General features: G+C 39.1%; 1 protein-coding gene across 17 annotated transcripts in view; it reads left to right on the top strand.

Annotated features, from left to right (window-relative positions):
- SCMH1 (Scm polycomb group protein homolog 1) overlaps window positions 1-26,391 on the top strand; it is a 170,118-nt gene that overhangs the window by 103,646 nt on the left and 40,081 nt on the right. For 15 of the 17 annotated variants that reach the window (XM_040469813.1, XM_040469817.1, XM_040469812.1 and 12 more), the window contains 2 exons: window positions 22,230-22,462; window positions 25,972-26,098. The exons of 1 other annotated variant lie outside the window; for it this stretch is intronic. In XM_040469813.1, the coding sequence (XP_040325747.1) occupies window positions 22,230-22,462; window positions 25,972-26,098 (360 nt within the window). The remainder of the gene's footprint in view (window positions 1-22,229; window positions 22,463-25,971; window positions 26,099-26,391) is intronic. One more of the 17 variants, XM_040469827.1, reaches the window with a different exon arrangement.

Raw genomic sequence — 26,391 nt, 5'->3', positions numbered from 1 at the left:
ACGTTTTATCATCTGCCTGGTTCTGTGTTATTATACAGTCTTTATAGCCATCATTTTTAATGATTACATAATTTGAATAGATATGTAACTCTTTGCGTAATTATTCCCCTACTTTGATGATCCAAATTTTCTTTAATAATGATGCTATGATAAACCTATTTAAGACATTTTTTTCAATACTGAGGAACATATCCTTAAGTTAGCCTCCCAGAAATGCAAGATTAAGTGAAAGATAGAGAATGTGTTTAAGGATGGGGCACCTGGGTGTCTCAGTTGGTTAAGTGACTGACTTCAGCTCAGGTCATAATCTTACAGTCCATGAGGTCGAGCCCCACGCCGGGCTCTGTGCTGACAGCTTGGAGCCTGGAGCCAGCTTCGGATTCTGTGTCTCCCTCCCTCTCTGCTCCTCTCCTGCTCATTCTCTGTCTCTATCTCTTAAAAATAAATAAAGGTTAAAAAAAATTTTTTAATTTGGAATATGTTTAAGGATCTTGGCTGCACTGAGCCAATTGTGTTCATTTTAAAAATAAGCCTTTGCATGTTAAACCAAGAACCTTCTGCTTAAAACCAACCAGAAAACAGCATCAGAATGGCAATTTTTTTTTTCTGCTTCCCACATGTTTTGGGGTAGGAAACAGAGCCAGTGAGTTGAGGTCATGATTGTTATATACCAATTACAGTGTTTATACAATAGAAATTGTTGCAAACCAGAAAGAAGTAGCTAAAAATTTTTGTGAATTTTCTGTCATTCCACATATATACATACTGGCGATACCCAGAGTTGACTCTGGAACTGCAAATAATCTCTAGAGAAGAGAATATGCATAGTATGTCCAAGACAAGTGCCAGAAGCTTTGGGGATTACATGCAATGTAGATTAACCTCTGCTCTTGGAGTTAGGGAAGTAAGACATGAACCACTAAGAAAGCAGTCTAAGCAAACCAGAATCTTGGAATCAAATGCTGGATTATGAGTTACATTCATTCACTCAACTGAGATTTATTGAGCATCTACCATGTGTAAAGGGCAATTCTAGGAGGCGGCAATAACGGCATTGCCCTTAGGAATCTCTATGCTAGTTGGGAGCGGTGGAAAATAGTGAGTGATAGTTTCTCTGTAGAAAGATTGAGTAGAACAAAAGGAAGGAGGGAGATGGAGTGTGCCAGGGGGTGGGAGGAGGCAGAGGGTGAGTGGAGGTATTATTTTATATAGGATGATCGGGGAAAATCTCACTGAAAGGTTCCATATGGATAGCTGAGCAAAAAAGAAAAAATTCTTTCCTGGCAAAGGAAGCTTCAAGTTTAAGTGCAGAAGAGCAAGAGAGTGTTTAGTGCAGTTCTCAAACTGTGATCCTTGGATCCTTGGCATCCCCAAGATGCTTTCACAGGATCTGAGCTCAAAAGTATTTTTAGAATAACACTGACTCTATTTACCTTTTTCACTAAGCTGATATTTGCATTGAGGGTGCAAAAGCGATGGTGAGCAAAACTGCTGGCTCCTTGGCACAAGTTAAGGCCGTGGCACCAAACTGTAGTGATAGTAATATCTTTCACTGCCACCTTTTGGGATGAGGTGGGGAGAAGCCAGGCTCACTTACCAGTGCTCTTGATGAAACAGTAAAATTTATTAATTTTGTCAAATTCCAAGCTGTGAGTACCTCTCTTTTTAATATTCTGTGTGAGGAAATGGGAAGTATGAATAAAGCAGTTCTGTTGCACACCAAAGTACTTGGTCGCCTCTAGAAAAAGCCCTTGTAAAATTGAGCCGTCAGCTGAACTATCTCCTTTTTTTATGGATCACCATTTTCACTTGGAAGAATGACCCAACAGGCAAACTGTGGTTGTTCAGCTTTGGTATTGGCAGACATTTTCTCAAAAATGAACTGAGTGAGTCTGTCACTTCAAGGAAAACAACTAATAGCATTTGTTGACAGTGATAAAATTCAAGCTTTCAAATGTAAATTCAAATTTTGGAAAACTTGTGTCTGCCATCAAGATCTTGACAGCTTCTTAATACCGATTTTTCTGATAGGATTATGATGATGTCGAGTATTGTGAATTTTTGATATTGCATAATAAATGTGCCAACATTGGAAAATCTGCATAACTCAGTGAAACGATATTTTCCAAATGACCGGTACGTGATGTTACAAAATCATGCATGTGTACTTTGGAAGGAAGATCCGTTCAAAGTATAAGATTGACCAGTGGATTTTAACATTAACAGAGTTCATTGGTAAGGTTTCAGATTCCATGTTTCAACTGACATTTAAGAAACTACCACTTGTTGAGTTTTGGTATAATATTAAAGAGAATATCCACAATTACTTGAAAATTCCTTTTAAATATACCTCCCTTTTCTAACTACATATCTCCATGAATATATATTTTCTTCACGTACTTCAAATAGTTCAGTCAAAGTGATATATAGCAACTAAAGAGCCTGGGTGGCTCAGTCAGGTAAACGTCCGACTTCAGCTCAGGTCATGATCTCGTGGTTCATGAGTTTGAGCTTCGTGCCGGGCTCTGTGCTGACAGCTCAGGGCCTGGAGCCTGCTTCGGATTCTGGGTCTCCTCTCTCTCTGCCCCTCCCCCACACTCGCACTCTGTCTTGCTCTCTCTCTCAAAACTAAATAAACATTTAAAAATGATAATAATCATGATAATAAAATGCTAAAATGATATACAGCAACAAATTAAATGCAGAAGCAGAGAATCCAGCTGTCTTCTATATTCAGACATGAAAGAGATCTGCAAAAATGTAAAACAATGCTATTCTCACTAAATTTTTTTTCTTTTGGAAGATACAGTAATTTTTATAAAAATATATTGTATAGGGGCGCCTGGGTGGCGCAGTCGGTTAAGCGTCCGACTTCAGCCAGGTCACGATCTTGTGGTCCGTGAGTTCAAGCCCCGCGTCGGGCTCTGGGCTGATGGCTCAGAGCCTGGAGCCTGTTTCTGATTCTGTGTCTCCCTCTCTCTCTGCCCCTCCCCCGTTCATGCTCTGTCTCTCTCTGTCCCAAAAATAAAATAAACATTGAAAAAAAATTAAAAAAAAAGAAGAAGAGAGGAGTCAAGGATGACTGCATCCTTGAACCATTTGAGAGGATAGAATGAGGCAGAAAAGACCAAGAGGAACAAGTTTGAAGGCAAGAGATGGGAGAATCAGGAGCTTAGGTGTAGACATCTATTTAGAATGACTAATAGACTTTCAGAATATTGTGTTGTTTAGGTCTTCTTTATCTTATGTTTTGTCCTCTTGTCTTATTCCGAGAATAGTGTTAAAGTATTATTATCATTACTCTGTTTCCCCCTGCATTTCCTATAGTTTCTACTCTGTATAAGTAATCACTATTTTGGCAGGGGTATAGAGATATTTATAACTCAGTATGACAGGTTTATTATGGTTATCTATAATAGTACCCTTATTCTGAAGAGATGCATGTTGAAGAAATGGCAGACCATAAAAAATGGAGGACAGAGAAATTTGCCAAAGTGATGTAACACTTTAGTTTCAGAAACACAACTATGTTTGCTATGTCCTGGGCCACTGTTCTTTTTACCATGCCACAGTTCATTGGAATGTGAATAATGGGGATTTATTTTATTCCTTCCTTACCTGATTTCTTTTCATCTTTTGGTTTGGGATCTTCCAGAATACTGGCTTTACAAAATAGTTTTCCTAAGACCCGTCCCCCACCCCCCCCCCCACCCCCGCAGGTCTCTTGGTCTTTTCCTCCAATATATTTGGTTTTATTTAATTGGTTGGTTATGTAATGAATACCAAAGAGACCCATCACTTGTTTTCATGGAAACAGCTATAAACTTTCATTCCTTGTGTCTTATTCCTCAGGAAAGTGTTAGTGAGTAGTTCTGCCGTTTCTAGACCAGTTTTAGGCTGACTTGACACGCTGACTTTACACTTTGTACTATTGCTGAGAGGCTGGGCAAGCTCCACTTTAATGTATACACCCTCTCTTCTTCCCCCACCACCAATTTGATACGTTTTAATGAATTATTAATATGCGCTCAGCGTGATTCAGGGTGCTAGGACACATGCCATATCACTTTGGCCATAGAGTCCCTTTGGGGTATCAACATAGACAAGAGAGTGATATGGCTGAAAACAAAATACAGGCCAAAATCAGATCTTAGGGACTCTAGGCCAGTTACCAAAGCTGAATGTTGAAGAGTAGATCAGAGAGCAAGCCAAGAGCATAAATCAGGCATCAGCAAGGTCTAGATTCCAAGAGCTAATGACAAATTTCAAAGAACATATAAAACATACGGAGGAAGTCCAGATGGTGTTTCCCAGACATTGCTCTGCTGTTATGGGTCCAGTGGGCCTGCTGTTGCAGGTTTGAAATGGGTGGGGGGTTTCCTAGCACTAAAAAAGTATGCTCTGGTTAAGTTATATAACTAGTTGGAGAGATAAGACTTACAACAATGAAAGTAATTAGAGAATGAACAGCTCCCCTCCTATTCCCCCAAGATGTGAAGTTATGCTAATGTAGTATTTAGCCAGAATACAATTAGATTAATGAGCCCATCATGCAAATTAAAGTTTGGAACAATTAAGAGTTTGATTGATAGGAAACAGAGCTGGGAAGTTAAAAAAAAAAAAAAAGTAGAATGGATTTGGAACCAATATACCAAAGGGAAAGATGCGTGTTTGTGTGTGTATGTGTGCACACGTGTGAGTTCAAAAAGAGTATCGGATAAGGAGTCAAGAGACCTGGATTATCTATCCACTTTTGCCATTACTTCCCTCCTCCTGGCGGTCGTGCCTAGTACTAGCAATGAAAACAAAAACAAAACACCAACTTTATTTTATCAGAAGTCTAGGACCTCAAGAGAAAACTAGTAAGAACGTGTATATGTTTGTTCATTTGCTCTGAGGGTTGAGAACTGAAGAAAATAAACATTGGTTGTGGAGCTCAGATGTCTTGAGCACTTTACTATAGCTTCACATATAATTTTCAGACAATGCTATGAGTGAGATTATCCCCATTTCCCAAAGGAGATAGTAAGCTCAGAAATGTTAAATGACTTGTACAAAATTAAACCGCTTGGAGATGGCAGATTCAAGGTAGTAACCAGATCATTCTGATTCCAAAGCCCATAAACTTTCCAATAAGTCTGATTTTCAAATCATGCCAGTCTTACTAGTAGGCTCTATCAGTGTATTATTTGCCACTATTTTTGCACCGTAGAAGAGTACTGCTAAAAAGTAAAAGAATGGGCTGAGTAGGAGCATCTGCTCTGTGATAGGTACTGTATAAGGTAATTTACATGATCCGTGATTCTTACAGTGCTGTTAGGTAGATATTATAATCCCAATTTAAAAAAAAATGCCCAGAGCTTGTGACTTGTCCAGTGTCCCATACCTACTATGTAGTGGATTTAAATCCAAGTCTTTATGACTCCAAAACACATGCATTAGCTGGCCACCCAGGTTTAACTGGAATGATTCACTATGAAGAAAGCCCTAAAAGAGATGTTGAGTATACTCCCACATCCATGTTCCAAAGAGGTCTTTGGAATCTGAATGAATTACATTTAAGGGGCCAAAAGAACATTTCAAAGAGAAGGGTTCAGTATCACCATCGATTGCCCAGTGACAAGCTGGTGCAGAGCAGTGTAGGGAGGCCACAGCACAGTTTATGGTGCTTGCTTGTTACCGCAGTAGATGAAGAGTCCCTGCCCTTATCAAAGACCAGCCCTCCACTTGTTCTCTTTGTTACATCCTGTCTTGCCTCTCCTTCATCTACTTCACGGGTTTTCTCCTTCAACCCCGCCTTTCTGAAACATCCTTATCAGCATACAGACGTGTTCTGATGACCCCCATCTTTCAAAACTCTCCCTTGACTGTGTCTGCCCTGCATCTCTGAGGTTTCACAGCAGATTAATTTCCTATGGCTGCTGTAGCAAATGACCACAAACTTGGTGGCCTACAACAACACAAATTTATTACATCACAGTTCTGTAAGTCAGAAGTCTGGTGAGATCATTGGTTCTCTGCTCCAGTCACACACGGCCAGAGTCTAGCCAGCCTGAATTCTTATTAACCGAAGGCTCTGAGGAAGACTCTGCTTTCAGGATCATTTGGGTTGTTGGAAGGATTCAGTTCCATGCAGTTGTAGGCTTGGAACTCCCATTTCCTTGCTAGCTGATGTCTGGCAGGGAGGGCAGAATCTTAGCTTCTAGAAACTTCTTACGTCCCCTGGCTGGTGGCCCCTTTCATCTTCAAAGTGAAAACAGAAGGTTGAGTCCTTCACACACTTTGTTTGCATCACTCTCATCTCCCCCTTCTGCCTCATCTCCCCTACTTCTAGCCAAAGAATGTCCTTAGCTTGTAAGGATTCATGTGATTAGACTGGGCCCACTTGAATAATTTATGATAATCTCCCTATTTTAAGAGTTCAACCTTGGGGCACCTAGGGGGCTCAGTCAGTTAAGCATCCGACTTCGGCTCAGGTCATGATCTTGCGGTCCCATGAGTTTGAGCCCCACATCAGGCCCTGTGCTGACAGTTCAGAACCTGGAGGCTGCTTTGGAATCTGTGTCTCCCTCTGTCCCTCTCTCTCACTGCCCTCCCTTGCTTGTGCTGTTTCTCTCTCTCCCTCAAAAATAAATAAACATTAAAAAAAAAAAAGAGTTCAACATTAATTACACCTGCAAAATTTCTTTTGCCATGTAACCTATTTATAGGTTCCAAGATTAAGGTATAAACCTATCTGAAGACCATTCTGCCTACTACACACAATAAAATGTCTAAAAAAACAAAACTCCTGGGGTGCCTGGGTGGTTCAGTTGGTTGAGTGTCCGACTTTGGCTCAGGTCATGATCTTGCAGTCCGTGAGTTCGAGCCCCGCGTTGGGCTCTGTGCTGACAGCTCAGCGCCTGGAGCCTGCTTCAGATTCTGTGTCCCCCCTCTCTCTCTGCCCCTCCCCTGCTCATGCTCTATCTCTCTCTGTCTCAAAAATAAATAAACATTAAAAAAATAAAATAAAATAAAATAAAATAAATAAACAAAACTCCTCTATAAGCACTCTTTCTACCTTCCATTCACTCTTCAGCCCTCTCCAACTAGTCTTCAGCCCCCACTGTTCTAGTGAGCTGTTCTTACCAAGTACACATCGACCTCCGAGATAACAAAGCCTTCTCTGACTTCATTTTGCTGTGTCTCTAACTTCCAGCACAATTGATCACTCCCTCCTTCTTGAACCACTACCTTCTCTTGGCTCCTGGGATGTTACACTCTCTGGATTTTCAGTTCTTATCCCACTCTCTATGACTTCTCAGTCTCTTTTGGCTGGCCTTCACTTTTCAGCCTCTATTTTTTGGAGTGCTCCAAGGCTCAGTCCTAGGCCCTCTCCTGTACTGTGCTATATAGTCTTCTCTCCTCCCAAGTGATTTCAATCAGTCCCCTGTCTTTGTATATGGTCTATATGCTAATTACTACCAAAATTATATCTCTACCCTTGACCTTTCTGTAGAACTCCAGACTCATTTATTTGACTATCTACTTGTTATCTCTAATATCTAAAAGTCATTTAGCACATGATATGGCCAGAACAGATTCTCCAGTCCCAACCTGTCTCCTCCCAAACCTTCTACTCCTTTAGTCTTCCCTGTTCGGAAAATGATCGAAACCCTAAAATTCATCTTCAGTTATTCTTTACCTCCCCTTGCTTACAAAACCCATCTTGTGTTTATCCACTTATTTGTACCCCCACAGCTGTCACATTAACCTCTGCCATTGTTACCTGCATGGGCTTCTATAGACCATCATCCTGACTGATGTCTCTGTTTCCATTCTCTGCAGACCGTCCAGGGAGCTCTTTTTCAAAAGGAAATTAGATCATGTTCTTACCATGACCCAGAAGGCCCTGCATGATCTGACCCCACCTATTTTTCTGACTCCCTCTTGTGCCATTTTATTTCTTCGATTCACCCTGCTGCAGTCTCTCTGGCCTTCTTTTTGTTTCTTAAACAAGTCAAGCTCATTATTTTCTTAGGCCTTTACACCTGCTGTCTCTTCTGCTGGGACACTCTGCCCTAGATCCTCACATGGCTGATTCCTTCCTGTCACACCAGTCTCAAGTCAAATGTCACCTGCTCAAAGAGCCTTTCTTGACTATCTTTCTGTCTTCTCTGTCACATTGCTCTGTTTTTTCTTCATAGCACTTATCACCATCAGAGATTAATTTATATACTTTATACCCCTGGTTCATACTGTGGAGCCTCCCTACCATGCAATATATTCCTCATACAGAATGTTTTCTGGATGAATGAATGAACAAATGAGTGAATGGTATGAGGGCAAGAGCAAGGGTTTTGGAGTCAGACACTCTGGATTTGAATTCCAGCCTTGCCTCCTTACTTACGTGGCCTTGGCCAAGTTACTCAGGTTTCAGTAGCTTCATCCGTTAAATAGAAATAATATTTGCCTCGTAGGCAAGACTTCAAAACCCATTGTTTTAACTGCCAGTATATACTGCATCTTACGCACCGAACCAAATGTTATTGATGATGATGATTGTCCATAGCTGTACTGTGTGTTTTACAGTAAGCGCCCAATAAATATCAGTTCCTTTTAAGCAAATTTAACTCCGTCATTAGGGGCATCCAGTTGTAAACTGCTTCGTTTCTCCATTCTTAGTCTTAACAGTTTATCTGCCTTTTAGCAACATTATTAGGCATTATTATAGCAAGGGAGTAAGGATTAGATACACACCTATGTGCACATATCAGAAGGAATTTTTCAAGGAGGGGAGACCAGTTCTACACAACTTTATGTGCTACTGCCCTGCCTTAGATGTACTTTTGTCTTTACGATGAACCTCACCATTACTTTTTCCAGATGGAGGGCCATAGTACCCACTGAATCTCTTGGCAGAGTCTTTGTGCGTTAGAGCTCCTCAAATGTCCTATGGACTCTTCTCAAGCTGGCTTCAGTCTCTGTCTCTAACCTTCTCTGCTTCTCCTTTGTATGGACTTAAGCCATACAGAACTACCCATGGGTCCTCATATAACCATCCCTTTTTTACAGCTCTATGCCTTTCTACATCCTGTCTCCTATGTTTGAAGTACCCTTACTCACCCTCCACCCTTGCCCTTTTCCTAATGCAAGATCTATTCATTCTTCAAAGATTTGTTAAATTGTCTCCTTGAAATCTTGCCTGACAAGTCTCACTTGCCTGTCTCCCTAGCCCCCTGTCCCTTCCCTTGCAGAGTTAGGCACTCCCCACTCCAGGTTCTTATATCCCCTGTGTATGTGTACATTTTGGTACCACACTCATGAATCTCTTTTAAAACTTTATTTTGACGTAATTTCAGCTTACAGAAAAATTACAATAGTAATACAAAGAATTTTCCAGGGGCGCCTGTTGAGCATCTGACTCTTTTTTTTTTTTTTTCCAATTGATAAGCAGCTTTAATTCCTTGAGTTTTTTTAATATGAAATTTATTGTCAAATTGGTTTCCATACAACACCCTGTGCTTATCCCAACAGGTGCCCTCCTCAATGCCCATCACCCACTTTCCCCTCCCTCCCACCCCCCATCAGCCCTCAGTTTATTCTCAGTTTTTAAGAGTCTCTTATAGTTTGCCTCCCTCCCTCTCTAACTTTTTTTTCCCCTTCCCCTCCCCCATGGTCTTCTGTTAAGTTTCTCAGGATCCACATAAGAGTGAAAACGTATGGTATCTGTCTTTTTCCGTATGACTTATTTCACTTAGCATCACACTCTCCAGTTCCATCCATGTTGCTACAAAAGGCCATATTTCATTCTTTCTCATTGCCAAGTAGTATTCCATTGTGTATGTAAACCACAATTTCTTTATCCATTCATCAGTTGATGGACATTTAGGCTCTTTCCATAATTTGGCTATTGTTGAAAGTGCTGCTATAAACATTGGGCTACAAGTGCCCCTATGCATCAGCACTCCTGTATCCCTTGGGTAAATTCCTAGCAGTGCTATTGCTGGGTCATAGGGTATATCTATTTTTAATTTTTTGAGGAACCTCCACACTGTTTTCCAGAGTGGCTGCACCAGTTTGCATTCCCACCAACAGTGCAAGAGGGTTCCCGTTTCTCCACATCCTCTCCAGCATCTATAGTCTCCTGATTTGTTCATTTTAGCCACTCTCACTGGCGTGAGGTGATATCTCAGTGTGGTTTTGATTTGTATTTCCCTGATGAGGAGTGACGTTGAGCATCTTTTCATGTGCCTGTTGGCCATCTGGATGTCTTCTTTAGAGAGGTGTCTATTCATGTTTTCTGCCCATCTCTTCACTGGATTATTTGTTTTCTGGGTGTGGAGTTTGGCAAGTTCTTTAGAGATTGAGCATCTGACTCTTGATTTTGGCTCAAGTCATGATCTTGCAGTTCAGGAGATGGAGCCCCATAATGGGCTCCACACTGTCAGTGCATCAAGCACCATCAGTGCTTGGGATTCTCTCCATGTCTCTCTGCCCCTGTTCCCTCTCTCTCAAGATAAATAAATAAACTTAAAAAATTTTTTAAAGAAAGAATTCTCCAAATACTAACACTTATCACATTTGCACTATTAGGCTCTCTAAATAAGTAATACATATTTCTGAACCATTTGACCATGACTTGTGTAATAATGTCCCTTTACTATTAAAGACTTCAGTGTATATTTTCCAAAAGCAAGGGCATGCTCTTCTATAAGCATAGTACTATTATTAAAATCAGAAAATTAGGGGTGCATGGCTGACTCAGTGAAGCACATGACTCTTGATCTTGGGGTTGTGAGTTCAAGCCTCATGGGGTGTGGAGATTACTTAAAAATAAAATCTTAGAAAAAAATCAGAAAACTAACACTGATATGGTGTTTAGAGCTAATCTGTAGGCCTTTTAACATTATTAAAACCAGAAAATTAATATCAATACAATACCAGTAGCTAATTTATAAACTTTATTCCTATTTTGCCAATCATCCCAATAATGCCCTTTTGGGAAAAGGAAATTTGGGTTCATGAGTTGCACTTAATTGTCATGTCTTTTTAGTCTCCATTAATCTGGAACAGTCTTTCCATCATTCTTCCTTGTCTCTCATGACCTCAATATTTCTTTATAAATGTTTGTTCAGTTATCTTATAGACAGAGGCTCAATTTGGGTTTGTCTGATATTATCTCACGGTTAGGCTATATATTTTTGGTTATACATTTCAAGTTATACATTTTTTAATGTTTAATTTATTTTTGAGAAAGAGAGAGACAGAGAGAGTGAGGGAGAGAGAGTGTGTGAGCCGGGGAGGGGCAGAGAGACAGGGAGACGCAGAATCCAAAGCAGAGCTATCAGCACAGAGCTTGAGGTGACATTCTTCTCAAAGTATCACATTTGGAGATACAGGATATGTGTTTGTCCCATTACCGCAGTAACTTTGGTTACTTGGTTAGGGCGGTGTCTACCAAGTTTTTCAGTTCATTCCTTTGTAATTAATTAATAATCTTGTGGAGAAATTCCTCCAGTGGAGAAATACTTTGAGACTATAAATTTCCTGTTTCTCACCAAATTTTCACCCAATCGTTTTAGCATCTGTTGATGAGTCTTGCCTGAATCAGTTATTACCCAAATGGCTATTTTCTAATTCCCCCACTTCTTCCACATTTATTAGTTGGGGTTCTACTATAAGCAACAGCTTTCCCTTCTCATCTGTGTTTTATTTATGCATTAGTTACATCAGGATGGACCCACACTTAGTTGATTCAGTAATAATTTATTATCATTATTTGTTTTGATGCTCAAAATGTTCCACATTTGGCCAGTGGAAACCCCTTGAAGTTGTGTGTCCTCTTGGCATGACCCCATCATTTTCTGAGCATCCCTATTACTTACTGATCAGTGTGTTCCAGGTTTGTCTTGTGCCTTCTCTACACCAGTCCATACCCACTGAATCGTGATTAATTGTGTAAAGATTAGTAACCTTCTCAACATTGTGCTTTTCTAGGACAACAATCCTGTTGGGGTTTTTTTCACTTGAGATAATTTACTAAATTTTCAACTGATATGGTCAACTAATTAACATATGAATTGCCCCATCCCGGGCTCCTGAAGGAAGAGAGATCGCTTTCTTCCTCCTAGGCTGTATGGCAGAATGTGTGCCAGTGAAGACTCCAAAGACTAGAATCTTGCCTGGCTCTGCCCCTTCACTTCTCCAAGGCTTGCTCTCCTTGGTTGTCAAAGGAGAATAATATGCAGCTTTCACAGGTTGTTAGGAAGGCCCCATGAATGTCCAAGAATTTTGTCAGTTAAGGGTATGATGCTGTCAAACTCAGTAGCATCAAAATGTGTTGGAGAATATTCTGATCTTTCATTTCTCTCTGAAGTAGGGCAGTCATTAAATTATTTAATTATTTACATTTGGAAAAATAAGAAAAGATTGTGCTTAAATGACACACTCAAGGTCATACCATAAGGGACAGAACTAGAATTAGATCCCCAGTCCCCTGATAGCACTCTAATTTTTTTTTTTCCAACTAGGATAATTAAGTTAGAATGTGGCAGAATAGGGCTTCCTGATGGGAAGAACTTCCAAATCCTGGAATCCCTAAGGACAGCTTAAGAAATCCATTATCAAGAAGCTTTTAAATTAGTATGAAGTTTAATCTCAGTGCTAGCTTCTCACACATGACCTGCATGCCCTGATTTTTCTGAACTGTTAAATATAATTGGTTAGTTTCTTCTGCCCAGATCTTTCAGGCTGGAGAGGGCAACCTCTTTAGCAGTTGGCATCATGGACTTTTATATCTAGCCTTAAGGGAAAAGAGAAGAAGGAGGAAAAACAACTATTTTCTGACTGTTAGAAGGCCAGGTAAAGCCCTGTTCAGTTCATCTTTTATATCCGTTTTCTTTTTTTTATTCTACAAACATGTGCTAGGCCCCAGCTAGGAACTTGGCACCTTGTCATGTGATGGCAGGAACTCCAAAGTAAATAAATGACTTACCACCCTGCCCAGCTCAGGTTCCATAGTCTGTTACTAGAGATATAGGGGGCAATCTTAGGGTTTACAGTAATCAGTTTAAACATTTGGCAATGTTAAGTTACTGAGGTTTGGGTGTGGAACAGGTAGAGAATTAGATTGGGGTTTTTTCTAGGTAAGTGTGTTGGAAAAAGAAAGGCAAGGAAGTGATTATAATTAGAGATCAGTGGTTCTCAAATCCTTTGGTATCAGGAAACTTTTGTATCCCTTAAGACCCCAAGGTCTTTCTGGGGGTTATCCATATCACTGTGTTAGAAATTAAAACCTAGAACTTTTTAAAACATAAGAATATACTTGTATATTATGCAAATACATACTCCATTAGCTGTCAGAATGAAGATATCACACATATAGCCTCTGGAAAACTCCATGTGACAGAGTGAGAGTGAAAAGAGGAGATAATGGTTTAGTATCATGAAAATAATTTTCATTTTACAGACCCCCAAAAGGATTTCAAGGAAGGAGTTCTCAGACCATACTCTGAAAACTACGTTTTTTTAAAAGTACATTTTTCGGGGCGCCTGGGTGGCGCAGTCGGTTAAGCGTCCGACTTCAGCCAGGTCACGATCTCGCAGTCCAGTCCGGGAGTTCGAGCCCCGCGTCGGGCTCTGGGCTGATGGCTCAGAGCCTGGAGCCTGTTTCCAATTCTGTGTCTCCCTCTCTCTCTGCCCCTCCCCTGTTCATGCTCTGTCTCTCTCTCTGTCCCAAAAATAAATAAACGTTGAAAAAAAAATTTTTTTAAGTACATTTTACTGATAATGGACATTGGATCATGTCAGGTTTTCAGTTACTACAGATAACACTGCTATAACCATTCATTTACATGTATGTTAAGTGTACATGCTCAAGAATGTCTCTGGAGTTTATACCTGAGATCGGAATTGCTGAATCATAGAGTATGTCTATCTTCAGACCTTTTAGATAATGCCTGAAATCCCTCCCAGGGAGTCTTCTGAAAAATGCTGCTGTGAACATTCTAGTACATGTCTTTTGGTGGTTGTGCCACTCGTTCCTCTTGGGTATATCCCAAGGTGTGGGATTGCCGGGGGAGAGCATAAAGCTAAGTGGTTTTTCAGAGTGATTTCCATTGGCATCAGCGATGCACGAGTGTGCTAGTTGCTTAGTACTCCTCACCGATTCAGGTACTGTCAGACCTTCCATTTTAGCAGTTTTGGGGGAGATGTAGTGTCTCACAGCTTTAATTTGCACTTTACTTGGTAACCAATAATGTTCAGCAACTTTTCATGTCCTTATCGACTATTTGTGTATTCAGTTTTGTGACATGGCTCTTCCATTGTCATCTTTTTACAAGTGGAATGTCATTCTTTTTATTCCATACTTTTAGGAGATTTTGAATATTTTCTGGATATTCCTTTTCTGACCTATGTGTTTTGTGTATCCTTTCCCACTCCCTAGGTTTCACTTTTGCTTTCTTAATGTTGTCTTTTGAGGAACAGGAATTTTTTATTTTAATGAAGTCATATGGGTCAGTTTTTTTGTAACTAATGCTTTGCATGCCATGTGTAATCTTGCTTCAACCAAAGTTTTGAAGATAGTGCCCTCTGTATTCTTGGAAAAGTTTGATGTTTTAGATTTCATGTTAATTTTTGTATCTAATTTGAAGTGTAGGGTTCAAGTCTCATTCTTTTCCATGTGGATATCTATTTGACTCAGCACAATTTTATTGAAGAAGTCGTGTTGTCCTCTACCACCACCACAACCATACAGTTTCAGGGGCACCTTTGTCATAAATAAGATGACTGTGGATATGTAGGTCTAATTCTGGACTCTGTTTTGTTCCATTGATCCATTTGACTGTCTGTCTTTAACACCAGTATCACATGTCTTCATTACTCTATTATAACGAGTCTTGATATCTAATGATGTAAGTATTCCCTCCAGCTTTGCTGTTACTTATCAAGATTGACTTGGCTATTCTAGATCCTTTACATTTCCTAATAAAATTTAGAATTAACTTGGTAATTTGGACACACACACATTACAGAAAAACTGCTGGGATTTTGATTGGAATTGCATTGACTCTTTAAATCAATTTGATGAGCATTGAGAGGGCAATTTGAGTCTTCTAAACCCTGAAAGTGACAGATCTCTTCATGACCATGTGCTATCTAGGTCTTCTTTAATTTCTCTTAGAATGTGTTACAGTTTTTAGTGTGATTGTATTGCATATCTTTCACTGAGTATTTGATTTAGGGTTTTTAAATTTCATTTTCTAATTATTAGTATATATAGAAATAGATTTTTGTATATTGGATTATATCTAGTGACCTTTCCAATTTTTTTAAAGTTTATTTCTTTATTTTGATAGAGGGAAAGAGAGAGAGAGACAGAGCGCACAAGTGGGGAAGGGGCAGAGAAAAAGTGATAGAGAGAGAAACCTAAGCAGGCTCCGCACTGTTGCACAGAGCCCATTGTGGGGTTCGATCTCACAAACCGTGAGATCATGACCTGATCCAAAGTCAAGAGCCAGATGTGTAACCAACTAAGATGCCCAGGTGCCCTCATTTTTTAATTTTAAGTAGATTTTGTAGGTGGGAGGGGAATGGTTTATGTAAAAAACATGTCATGTGCAAATAATGCTCTTTTTTACAACCTATATTTGTAGCTTTTATTTCTTTTTCTTGTTACATTGGCCTGCAATACAATGTTGAATAGAAGTGATGATGGTGAATATTTTTATCTTGTTCCATGATTCAGTAATAAAGTATTCAATATTTCACCATTAAGTGTGCTGTTGCCTCTGCTGTTTATAGATGCCCTTGCCTTAATGAAATTCCAAATTTGCTGATAATTTTATCATGAATGAGTATTAAAGTTTGTCAAATGCTTTTTTTCTGCATCTATTGAGATGATATATGGGTTCTCTTCTTTATTTTGTATATGTGGTAAGTTCAGCTGATTTTTTTTCTGTTGGTAAACAATCTGTATATCTGGGATACAAACTACTTAGTCACAATATATTATCCTTTTTATATATTGCTGCGTTCAGTTTGCTAATGTTTGTTAAAGATTGTGCATCTATCCTCATGAGGGATATTAGTCTATAGTTTTGTTTTCTTGTGATATCTTTGTCATGCTTTGGTATGAGGATTACATTGGCCTCATAAAATGAGTTGGGGAGTGTCCCTCTTCCATTTATCTGAAGAGACTTTGTACACTCTGTTGTTATTTTTATTTCTTCTTTAAATGTTTGCTAGAATTCGCCAGTGAAGGCATCTGGGCCTGGAATTTTCTTTGCAGAAAGGTTTTTCATTTCAATTTCAATCTCTTTATTATGTACACAGCCCTTCATGTTCTATTTGGTCTTGTGTCCATTTTAATAAGTCATCTTTTCAAGGAAGTTTCCCATTACATCTGAATTTTCAAATGTAGTTGCATTAAGTTATTCATTATGTCCTATTATTATCTTTTTAATGTCTGGGTTATCTATAATGAAATCCACTCTTTTATTCTTGGTATTTGTAGATTGCGTTTCCTTTTTACATTCCTTAATCAGGCTTGTCAAGGGGTTATCTTTTCAAAGAACCAACCTTTGATGATTTTCTCTGTAATATGTCTGCTTTCTTTTTTCCATTGACTTATCCACTCACATTATTTCCTTATTTCTACTTTTTTTGAGTTCAGTTTGCTGTTCTTTTCCTAGCTTTTTGAAGTAGAAGCTTAGATCACTGTTTAACCTTTCTTCTCTTCTAATATAAACATTGAAAGCTATACATTTCCCTCTGAACACCGCTTTAGCTAAATCTCACGCATTTGGATCTGTCATATTTTCATGAATTTTAAGTTCCAAGAATTTTCTTATTTCTATTTTTATGGTGTTTGAGTTATTTCTTAGCATTTGGGATTTTTCCAGTTAATTTCCTGTTATTGATTCCTATTTAAATTCCACTGTGGTTGGACGAAGGGGAGTGGGAGATACAGGCTTCCAGTTATGGAATGGATAAGGTGTGAAAATAAAAGCTACATCATAGGGAATATACTTAATGATATTATAATAACATTGTGTGGTGACAGATGTCAGCTACACTTGTTGTGAGTATAGCATAACATATAATGGGATGTTGAATCACTGTGTTGTACATCTGAAACTAATGTAACATTGTATGTCAACTATACTCAAATAAAAAAATTGTTAAAAAGGAAAAAAGACTGAAGGTATCAAAGCAGAAAGATATAAGAATCTTCCTTTTCACTTCTAAGACACAGTTTATTAAGCAGTGATTAGAATAAACAAATGAATGCAGATGTATAAGTTGAATCAGCTGGTACAGAAGAATCTGCAATTCCTTAAGTTCCTGCCTGCAGGTCTGTGTTTTCAGAGCTGTAAATATTTCTGTGTTACTGGTAGTGGAACTGAACACACTAACTTGTTTATCTTCCTGCTGCATTAGAATTTATTAATATAGAGGGATTTGTAAAAGTTTTCCTAAAACACCAAAGCAACAGTGTTTTCTAAAAATAAATGTTATTGGGACGCCTGGGTGGCTCAGTCGGTTAAGCGCCTGACTTCGGCTCAGGTCATGATCTCACGGTTCATGAGTTCAAGCCCCACGTCGGGCTCTGTGCTGACAGCTCAGAGCCTGGAGCCTGCTTCCGATTCTGTGTCTCCCTCTCTCTCTGCCCCATCCCCAGCTTGCGCTCTCTGTCTCTCTCTTTCTCAGAAATAAAACATTAAAAAAATTTTTTTTAATAAAAATAAATGTTATTGAAGACTGTGGCTGAGACTAAAACTGTAATTAATTAATTATTTAATGCTGCTGTGGTTAGAGAACTTGTTCTGTGTGATTTTAATTCTTTGAATTTTATTCAGGATTGCTTGTTCACCCAGCATATTCCATAAGTATTTGAAAAGAAAGTGAATTCTATACACATTGGGTGTAGTGTTCTATATATGTCAATTAAGTTGGTTGGTTAATTGGTTATTTTATGTTGTTAGTTAATTGAGTTATTCACATCTTCCCTACGTTTACCGTTTTGTTTTGTTTTGTTTTGTTTTTTTCAGCTTCTTAACCTATCAGTTACTGAGAGAGATATGTTGAAATCTCCAATTCATAATTTGTATTTGTCTATTTGTTCTTTTCATTTTCTAAACTTTCGCTTTATATATTTTGTATTATTAGGTATATATAAATTTAAGGTTATTATAGTTTCCTTTTGAATTGACTATTTTATCTTGATGAAATGTTCCTTTTTAGTCTAATCATACGTCTTGCCTTAGAGACTGACTTGTCTGACATTAATATAGCCACAAGAGCTTTCTTTTGTTTAATGTTTACAGGGTATATGTTTTTACATCTGTTTGTATCTTTTTATCTCTGTTATATTTCACGTGTCCTTGTATTTCAAGGCCCTCATGTAAACAGATCTAATTGGGGTACTGGGACGGGGGAAGTTTGGTGCAATATGTTAATTTTTTCCTATTAATTGTTTTACTTAATCCACTTGTATTTAATATAATCATTCATTTGGATTTAAGTCACTATTTTGCATTTCGCTTTCTGTTTTCTCTTTGAGTTCTTCCACATTTCTTTATTCTTCCTTTCTTGACTTCTTTTGGATTAATCAGATATATTTTATTCTTCGATTTCTCTCTCCATAGCTTTTAGTATACATTCTTGTATAATTATTTAACCACAGCAGAATTTATTTATTTTAGTTAGCTATACTATGCAAATATGTATCATGGACTTATCAAAGTCTTCCTTAAATAAGTGTTTTGTAACCAGTCCCCAAATAATGCAAAATTCTTAACAAAGTTTAACTCCTTTTGTCCCCTACTTCCATCCTGTGTGCTATTGGTTTCATATAATTTACTAATACATATATTGTAAACTCTACAAACCATTTTATAACTTCATGTTCTACATAGTCAGTTCTTGTTCTAAATTCTTTTATATCTAGCCACATAGTTACCCTTTCTTAGGCTCTTCATTTCTTTCTGCAGTTTCATCATTCTATCTGGGATTACTTTTCTGTAGCCTGAAGAACTTCTGTTTTATTTCCCGTAGTTTAGATCTGCTAGTAACAAGTTCTCTCAGCTTTGATTTATCTGAAAATAATTATTTCACCTTCACTTTTGAAGGAAATTTTCACTGGGTATAGAACTGTAGGTTGGCAGTTTGTATATCTTAGCCCCTTAATATATCATTCTGTTGCTTCTGGCTTCTATAGTTTCTGTTACAAAGCCAGCCATCAATCTTACTGATGCTCCGATAAGATGCCTCTTTTCTCTCTGACTGCTTTAAAAAATTTATCTCTGTCTTTCATTTTATTTGTATTTTATATTTTATTTTCAGCAGTTTAACAGTTATGTGTCTTGGTATAGTTTGAGGTTTTTTTTTTAGATTTTTGCTGCTTGTCAATTGCTGAGCTCTTTCTTCTTTCATTGGTTTCTAAATATTACTTTTGCCTCATTCTCTCTGTCTTCTTGCTCTGGGATTATAGTAACTCATATTTTGGATCCATCGACTATACCCACATGTCTCTAATGCTCTAATCTGTTTTTGCCATACTTTTGCTTCATTTTGGATGTTTTCTATTGATTTTTCTTCAAGTTCATTCATCCTTTTTTCTGCTGGATCTTGTCTTCCCTTAAATCCATCCAACGAGTTCTTAATATCTCATGTTTTTAATTCCAATATGTTCATTTAATTTTTCATATAGATTCCAGTTTTCTGTGGGTGTTACCTTTTCTTACATTTTGTTCATCTTTTCCTCTACTTTCTTTACATATTAATTATGATTACTTTAAAGTCTCTGTTCCTCTGTCTGGATCATATATAAATCTCCTATTGTCTGTATTTTCTCTTGATTACCACTTTTTTCTGCCTCTTATTATATCTAATATTTTTTGTGTGATATACTGGATATTTTATATAAAAGAACCGTTAAGGCTCCCACTAGTATCTTCCATCAGATATAATTCTTCCTTACTTCTGTTAATCTAATTAGGATAAGGACCTGATTCTCTGAATCTAATCATGGATTGAGCTACTCCAGATCTGGATTGTACCTGTAGCTTATCCCTGTTTCTTGGACATGGGCCCTCCTGGGCTCTTGATTGAGAACCTAATAGGTCCCTATCTCCTTAGCCCTGAAAAATTGCAAGAGATTGTCCTACCTTTGAGAGGTTAGGGGTTTGGCTCTTTAACCTCTTACTCCTTACAATTTCAAAATATGGCATTTATCTTGAGGAGGTATGTTTGAGGTACACCTCCTCCTTCTAGTGGGACCTCATTTATCCCCTAAAACCACAAAATTATGAGAGATTTCATTCTGCCTTGTTATAAGCTCTTGGCCTAGCTTCACATCTCCATTGTGCAGACTCAGAACTCAGCAAATGCCCCATGGGGAAAATTGGACACATGTATGGAGCTCAAATACCAATCAGTCATAGCAGCCTATTGGATTTCTCTTTCCTCCGGTAGAGGTCCTCTGCATAGGCCAAGCCTGAGCCTCAGTTCATGCCCCAAACTGACAAATGCCCTCAGGAAACAAAACAGCGTCAGCTACCTCGGAAGCCCTGCCCCCACTCAGGTCTGGAGTTCCAGTTCATCTAGTCCCTGTGATTTCTACAACACTGCAGTGTCTCTTCAAGAATGTATCTGACTTTTCATCATAATTTATTATATCCTACCTAGAAGCATAAACAGCATTATCCTCTACCTGCCCACTGGAATTAGCTTATGAACTAGCCTGCCTAGTTCTACTCCTGCTCCCTCCCGCCAGAAGGTTCCTTTCAAGTACATCCTGCCACTCCCCTGCTCATAATCCTCCAGCAGCTTCCCTTCATACTTAGAAAGTTCAAATTCATTTTCATCCTCTGCAAAGGCCTGCACGATCTTATTGCTACTCCCTTTCTAACCTGAACCTCCGACACTCTTCACTCACTCAATTCTAGCTATACCGACCTCCTTACTGTTTCTCAGACACACTAACATGTCCCCATCTCTGGATCTTTGCACTTGTTATGTGCCCCCTACCTGGAAGGCCCTTTCCTCACATGTTCATAATGCTTTGCCTTTATTTCATTGGGGAGCTCTCAGTGTAAATATCACCTCCTCAGAGTGGGCTTTCCTCACCCGCCTTTAGTTTCAATCACAGCACTTACCTGCCCTTATGTTATGTATTTATTTGTCTGTTTTCTGTCTCCCCAACGAGGAGGTAAGCTCCATGAGAGTGAAAACTGTGTTTTGCTAACCTATAGTAAGTGCTTAGTAACTATTTGTGGAGTGAATTAGATGTCCCTTAAGGAGAAGATGGATAGTTAGATATAAAATGGAAAGTGTACTGACATAGATATGTATAGAATGCTTGGGGTGTGGGGGGAAAGTGGCACTGACTTAACTTGGGGAATAGTCACACAAGGCCTCAATGAGGAGGTGGCCCTGGAGCAGAGTGTTGAAAACTGAGTATTGATGTTTGCTTGAATGAAATGGTGTGCAGAAAACAATTGGGCTATGGGGGCAGAACATTTGACTGTGGGAAACAATTGGGCTAGAGCATGGGGGTGGGGGTGGGGAATGTGTGTCAGAGAATGACATCGGACATAACTGGAGAGCAAGTCATGGGTAAGGTCGCAAAAGTGCTTGGATATCAGAGTAAAGAATTTGGACTTCACCTTGAAGGTAATATGGAGAAACAATTTTTAAAGTAAGGGTGTAAGGAGAGGTGCTGTCAGATGTGTGTATGTATGTCCATGTGTTTCAATACTCCTCATTGCAATGATCACACTAAAACTTTAAGTGAATTGATGTAGAAAATTCCTAACTTGGTTGTCCGGGCCCAGTTTAAAACAGAAGTCTTTATCCCCTGTTCACTGTGTAACCTGAAGGTATCATTTCCTCTTTTGAGCCTTGGATCTTCATTCTTAGCAGGAAGAGATTGTAGGCTTCTAAAAGTCATTCCATCTCTGAGCCTATGGGTTCTGTTTATATGCTTTAACTAGATGCCTTGGGGAGAAAAATTTAATATTTTCTCTGCATCTGCCAGAAATAATTAAAACTTCCAATTCTAACCAATCTAAATTCAGTTCTCCTGTGAGATTTTCTAACATTTAGGTCAGATGCCAGGAAACTAGCTTCTTGGGATAAAACTACCCAAGCAGAAGTAGCAAGTCTTTTTTTTTTTCCCCCTCTGTTTGGGATGGGAATGCAGGTGGGTGGAGGGGGTGATAGAATGAGTCTTTTTCTTGCAGTTGTGATTCCAAAGAATCCCTATCCTGCATCTGATGTGAACACTGAGAAGCCCAGCATCCACAGCAGCACCAAAACTATCTTGGACCATCAACCAGGGCAGAGGGGGCGTAAACCAGGAAAGAAGCGGGGCCGGACACCCAAGCCCCTAATTCCCCACCCCATCTCTACCCCATCCAAGTCAGCTGAACCTTTGAAATTCCCAAAGAAGAGGGGTCCCAAACCTGGCAGTAAGGTAGGTAAAAATGTGGGTTTCCCAGAAAGGGATAAAGGGTTATAAAGGGGTAACTCACCCATATCCATCCATCTTGGAAAGGGGCATGTCTGGCCCTATTTTCCACCTTGTGTATACTTTTAAACAGGAATCTCCTACATTGTCATCCCTGCTTAGCTAACTTACCTGGGAATTGGTAATGTAGAGTAGGATGGTGTGGATAAGAAACACATTTTGACTGTGAGAGTTACATTTGAGGAAATTCTGGTCTAATGTCTTCTCTCAATGAAAGGCCCTGCTCCTAATTGTTAACCTACCCAGAATGAATGCCCAAGCACATGAACAGAAACAGAAAATTGACTCTGTACATGTATTTCTTTTTCTAATCCTGCCCCTTCTTTTAAGAAGAAGGAAAGAACATTACTGAATACCTAGCAAGTATAAGGTTCTGTTATCAGACACCATAACATACATATCACGTGATGATCACAAGAACCTAGGAGATGAATGATGTTAATGTCATTTCATAGTGAAGTAAATTGAGACTTAAGAGATGTGAAAGGACTTCCCTAAGGTCACATAGCTAATAAATGGCAAAGGTTCCAGAGATGGGGCCCCACATGTTCTAGTTCCAGGGTCACTGCTGCCTTACCATGGGCACCATGGGTACTCTCCCACATTTCCTGAAGGAGCTAACGCTTACATCTAGTACAGGACAAGACCGCTGAGTCAAGCGTCACTGAGCACCATTACTGCAAGAACCACCTTTTTTTAGTCATGACCAATTCTTCATGCGTGTCTTCCTTAGGGAAACCATTGATAAGAAAGTTCCTCAGCTGCTTCTATAGGGCTTCCTTTGGCATCATCTTCTCCACTCACTTTTTGTCAGGGGATTTTCTGCATCTCCCTCCTGATCTAGACCACCTGAGTTTCAATGTAGAAATGATACGTAGTTCTCCCTGGGCACTCCATTCTAATCTCATGAGTTCTTCCCTAAGTTTGGTTGGTTGACTGATTGTTTTGGCTTTGTGTATTAGCTCCAGTTGACTTCAGTTCTTCTAGAATACAAGCTCCTTAAGGTCAGGAACCTAGTCTTGTTCTTTTCTCTTTTTTCCTGTAGTGCCTTATATCTTAGTCTCTTGGGAAATGTTCAATATATGCAGGATGGATGATTTTACTTATGATGTTCTAATTGAGATGATCTTATTTATTGGCTTTGAATTCTTGATATCACATCCTCATCTTCTATGTAATATATGTGCTCTTGATCTATCTATCACTAACCCCTAGCCCCAGTCCTCGTTCATTTTTGTCTCCACTACTCTCTTCTTATTCTCCTGCTATGGAGAGACACTGAAGGCTCTAAAGATTCCAAGGCCAAGAAGCCATGCTTTTGATGATGTGAAGACATTTTAAGGGCATCAGATTAACCTTGAAAGTTTGCAAAGACAGAATTAAAAAGTAGAAACTCAAGCAGATAGACTTTGTCTCAACATAAAAGGAACGGTTAAATCCATCCCAAAACAGAAGTAGTGATCTGCCAAGAAGAAGAAGAAGAAGAAGAAGAAGAAGAAGAAGAAGAAGAAGAAGAAAAATAACGAGGAAGTAGTGATCTTCCATCACTAGAGGCATTTTGTCAGGGACTAGATGACTATATGGGAGGGATATTTTCAGGAGAGGGAAGTAGGAGAGAGATGGTTGGATTAAGTGGCCTTTGAGATCCTTCAAAACCTAAACACTGCGATTCTATGATCGCTGCTGCTCTGCTTACTTGGGAAGTCCTAAACATAGTAATAACCAAAGTCCCCGTTCTTTCCAACCCTCTTGAAAACAATAATTCTCATCTTATCCTGTATTTTATGGGCTGGCATTTGACTCGCTAATTCCCCCTCCTGTCCTTATGCCTACTTCTGTAAATGTATATGCCTTCCACTTAACCCATGACCCTTCTGTTCCCTTCTAAAGTGAAGTGGTCTCATGATTAGAGCAGAGGCTTTGAAGCCAGACAAACAGGTTTATACCTCATTTCCATTTCTTACCACTTGTGTGACTGTGAGAAACATCTTTGAGTAAGGCTCTGAGCTCCAGTTTTCTCACCAATAAAATGGAGATGAGGTAATATATGAATAGATATGATACATGTATCTCAAATAATAATGATGTCTTCCATCTCTCTGCTTTCTGCTACAATATTTGGGGTCCTAACCTACCAGGCTTGTTACTCCAGGGACCCCGTGAAATCCCACCACTAACTCAATGAAGTTGAACTGATGTTTCCTTTCTTTCCTGGCTCCTTGTTTATTTAAACTTTTATTTTAAGCAGTGTCCAAAAAAAAAAAAAAAAAAAGAAAGAAAAAAGAAATGTCCATGTCCCATGTATGCTTTGAATGTTTCATGTTTGTATGATAACTTCCACAGACAAGGCCATCTTATATATGTCTGCTGTCACTGGTGCTGTCACTTTAGATAATATACTCCTAGAAGGCAGACAGGTTTATATAGCTCCCAGCAGTGGAAACATGGGACATTTAGTAAAAAGGGATTTCTGAACCTCAGTGATGATTATAATTTCCTTGCATTTAGAAAGGCTTCTTGGAAAGAACCTTCTGAGATCTTTCTCTCCTACAGACTGCCCTGAACAGCATAGAGGAGATATTCGATTTTTCTTAAATCATTTGTAATCCTTCCCCCATTATTGGTATTCCGTACTGTGTGCTTCATTCAAAATATTTATTGAGACTTATTATATGGCGATTGCCATACTAGGAACAGTACTCAGAATCAGACCCTCAAGGAGCTCCAGGCTAATAGGGGACCCCAGTATGTAAATACATATGACAATACATTGTGACAGATGCAATACAAAGTACAGAGATAGCACAAAAGAGACAGTATCTAGAGGAAATCTAGAAAAAAAATCCTGGATAAACATATCTATAAGGTAAAAAAAAAAAAAAAAAAAAAAAAGCGGCCATTCCAGGCAGAAGGGACAGATATTACTGTAAAAGCAGAGCCCAGGTAAAATTGCAGAGCTTTTAGAGAAGTAATTTAGTTAGAGATTCAAATCTTAGGGTAGAAAGTTTAAGATAAGAAATGGCAGATGATAAGCTGAAGAGGTAGATAGAGGAACGAATTGGTAGTTAGGGGAAGGAACGTTTCCATTTTTAAAGAGAGAAGCAAAGTACAAAATAATGTCAAAGTAGACTTAAGCCTTTTGTACTTTTGTGTGCCCAGCTGATGAAGAACCTGGAATTTCAAATGATAACATTGAATCTAGTATAAATTACAGTGAATTAAGCGCTGGCTCTGTAGAAGCCCAGAGTCTTGTACATAGATTCAGAAAATATTTACTAAGCATCTACTGTATGTAAAGTTTGGGGCAAGATTCTGTGTGGAAAACAAAGTGAAAACACAGCCCTATCCACAAATACACATTTCGTTTCATGGGTGAATTGAGTACTAGGAATAGAGGAATCAGAAGACAAGTTACCTGTCATGGGTAGCAAACTTTTCCCCATCCGTTTTGACAGAGGAAACCTCGGACTTTGCTGAACCCACCACCCACCTCACCAACAACCAGCACCCCTGAACCGGACACCAGCACTGTACCCCAAGATGCTGCCACCATCCCCAGCTCAGCCATGCAGGCCCCCACAGGTAAGAGCAGATCATGGTATTAGCTACAACAAGGCCCAGGCCCCAGTATCTGTACTTTCTCTTGTCTTGCACCAGCAATTAGACCCTGTCCATTTGTAAACCTAAATCAGATCTTTAAAAAAAAATTTTTTTTATCTTTGGCACTTGAAATAGTTTCAGAGAAACCTTCATCCTTTCCAAGCAATTGAAGAAACTTGGATAGATATTCTGTGAACTCAGGGCTGGGGAGCTGGGGCATGGGGTGGGGTGGAGGCAGGGCCAGCACCAGGAGCCCCCGGCCCACTTTGTATTAA

This window comes from Herpailurus yagouaroundi, unplaced genomic scaffold (assembly GCF_014898765.1).
Source record: "Herpailurus yagouaroundi ecotype Mexico unplaced genomic scaffold, PumYag 77, whole genome shotgun sequence".
NCBI classification, from domain to species: Eukaryota; Metazoa; Chordata; class Mammalia; order Carnivora; family Felidae; genus Herpailurus; species Herpailurus yagouaroundi.
This window is presented reverse-complemented; position numbering and strand designations above follow the sequence as displayed.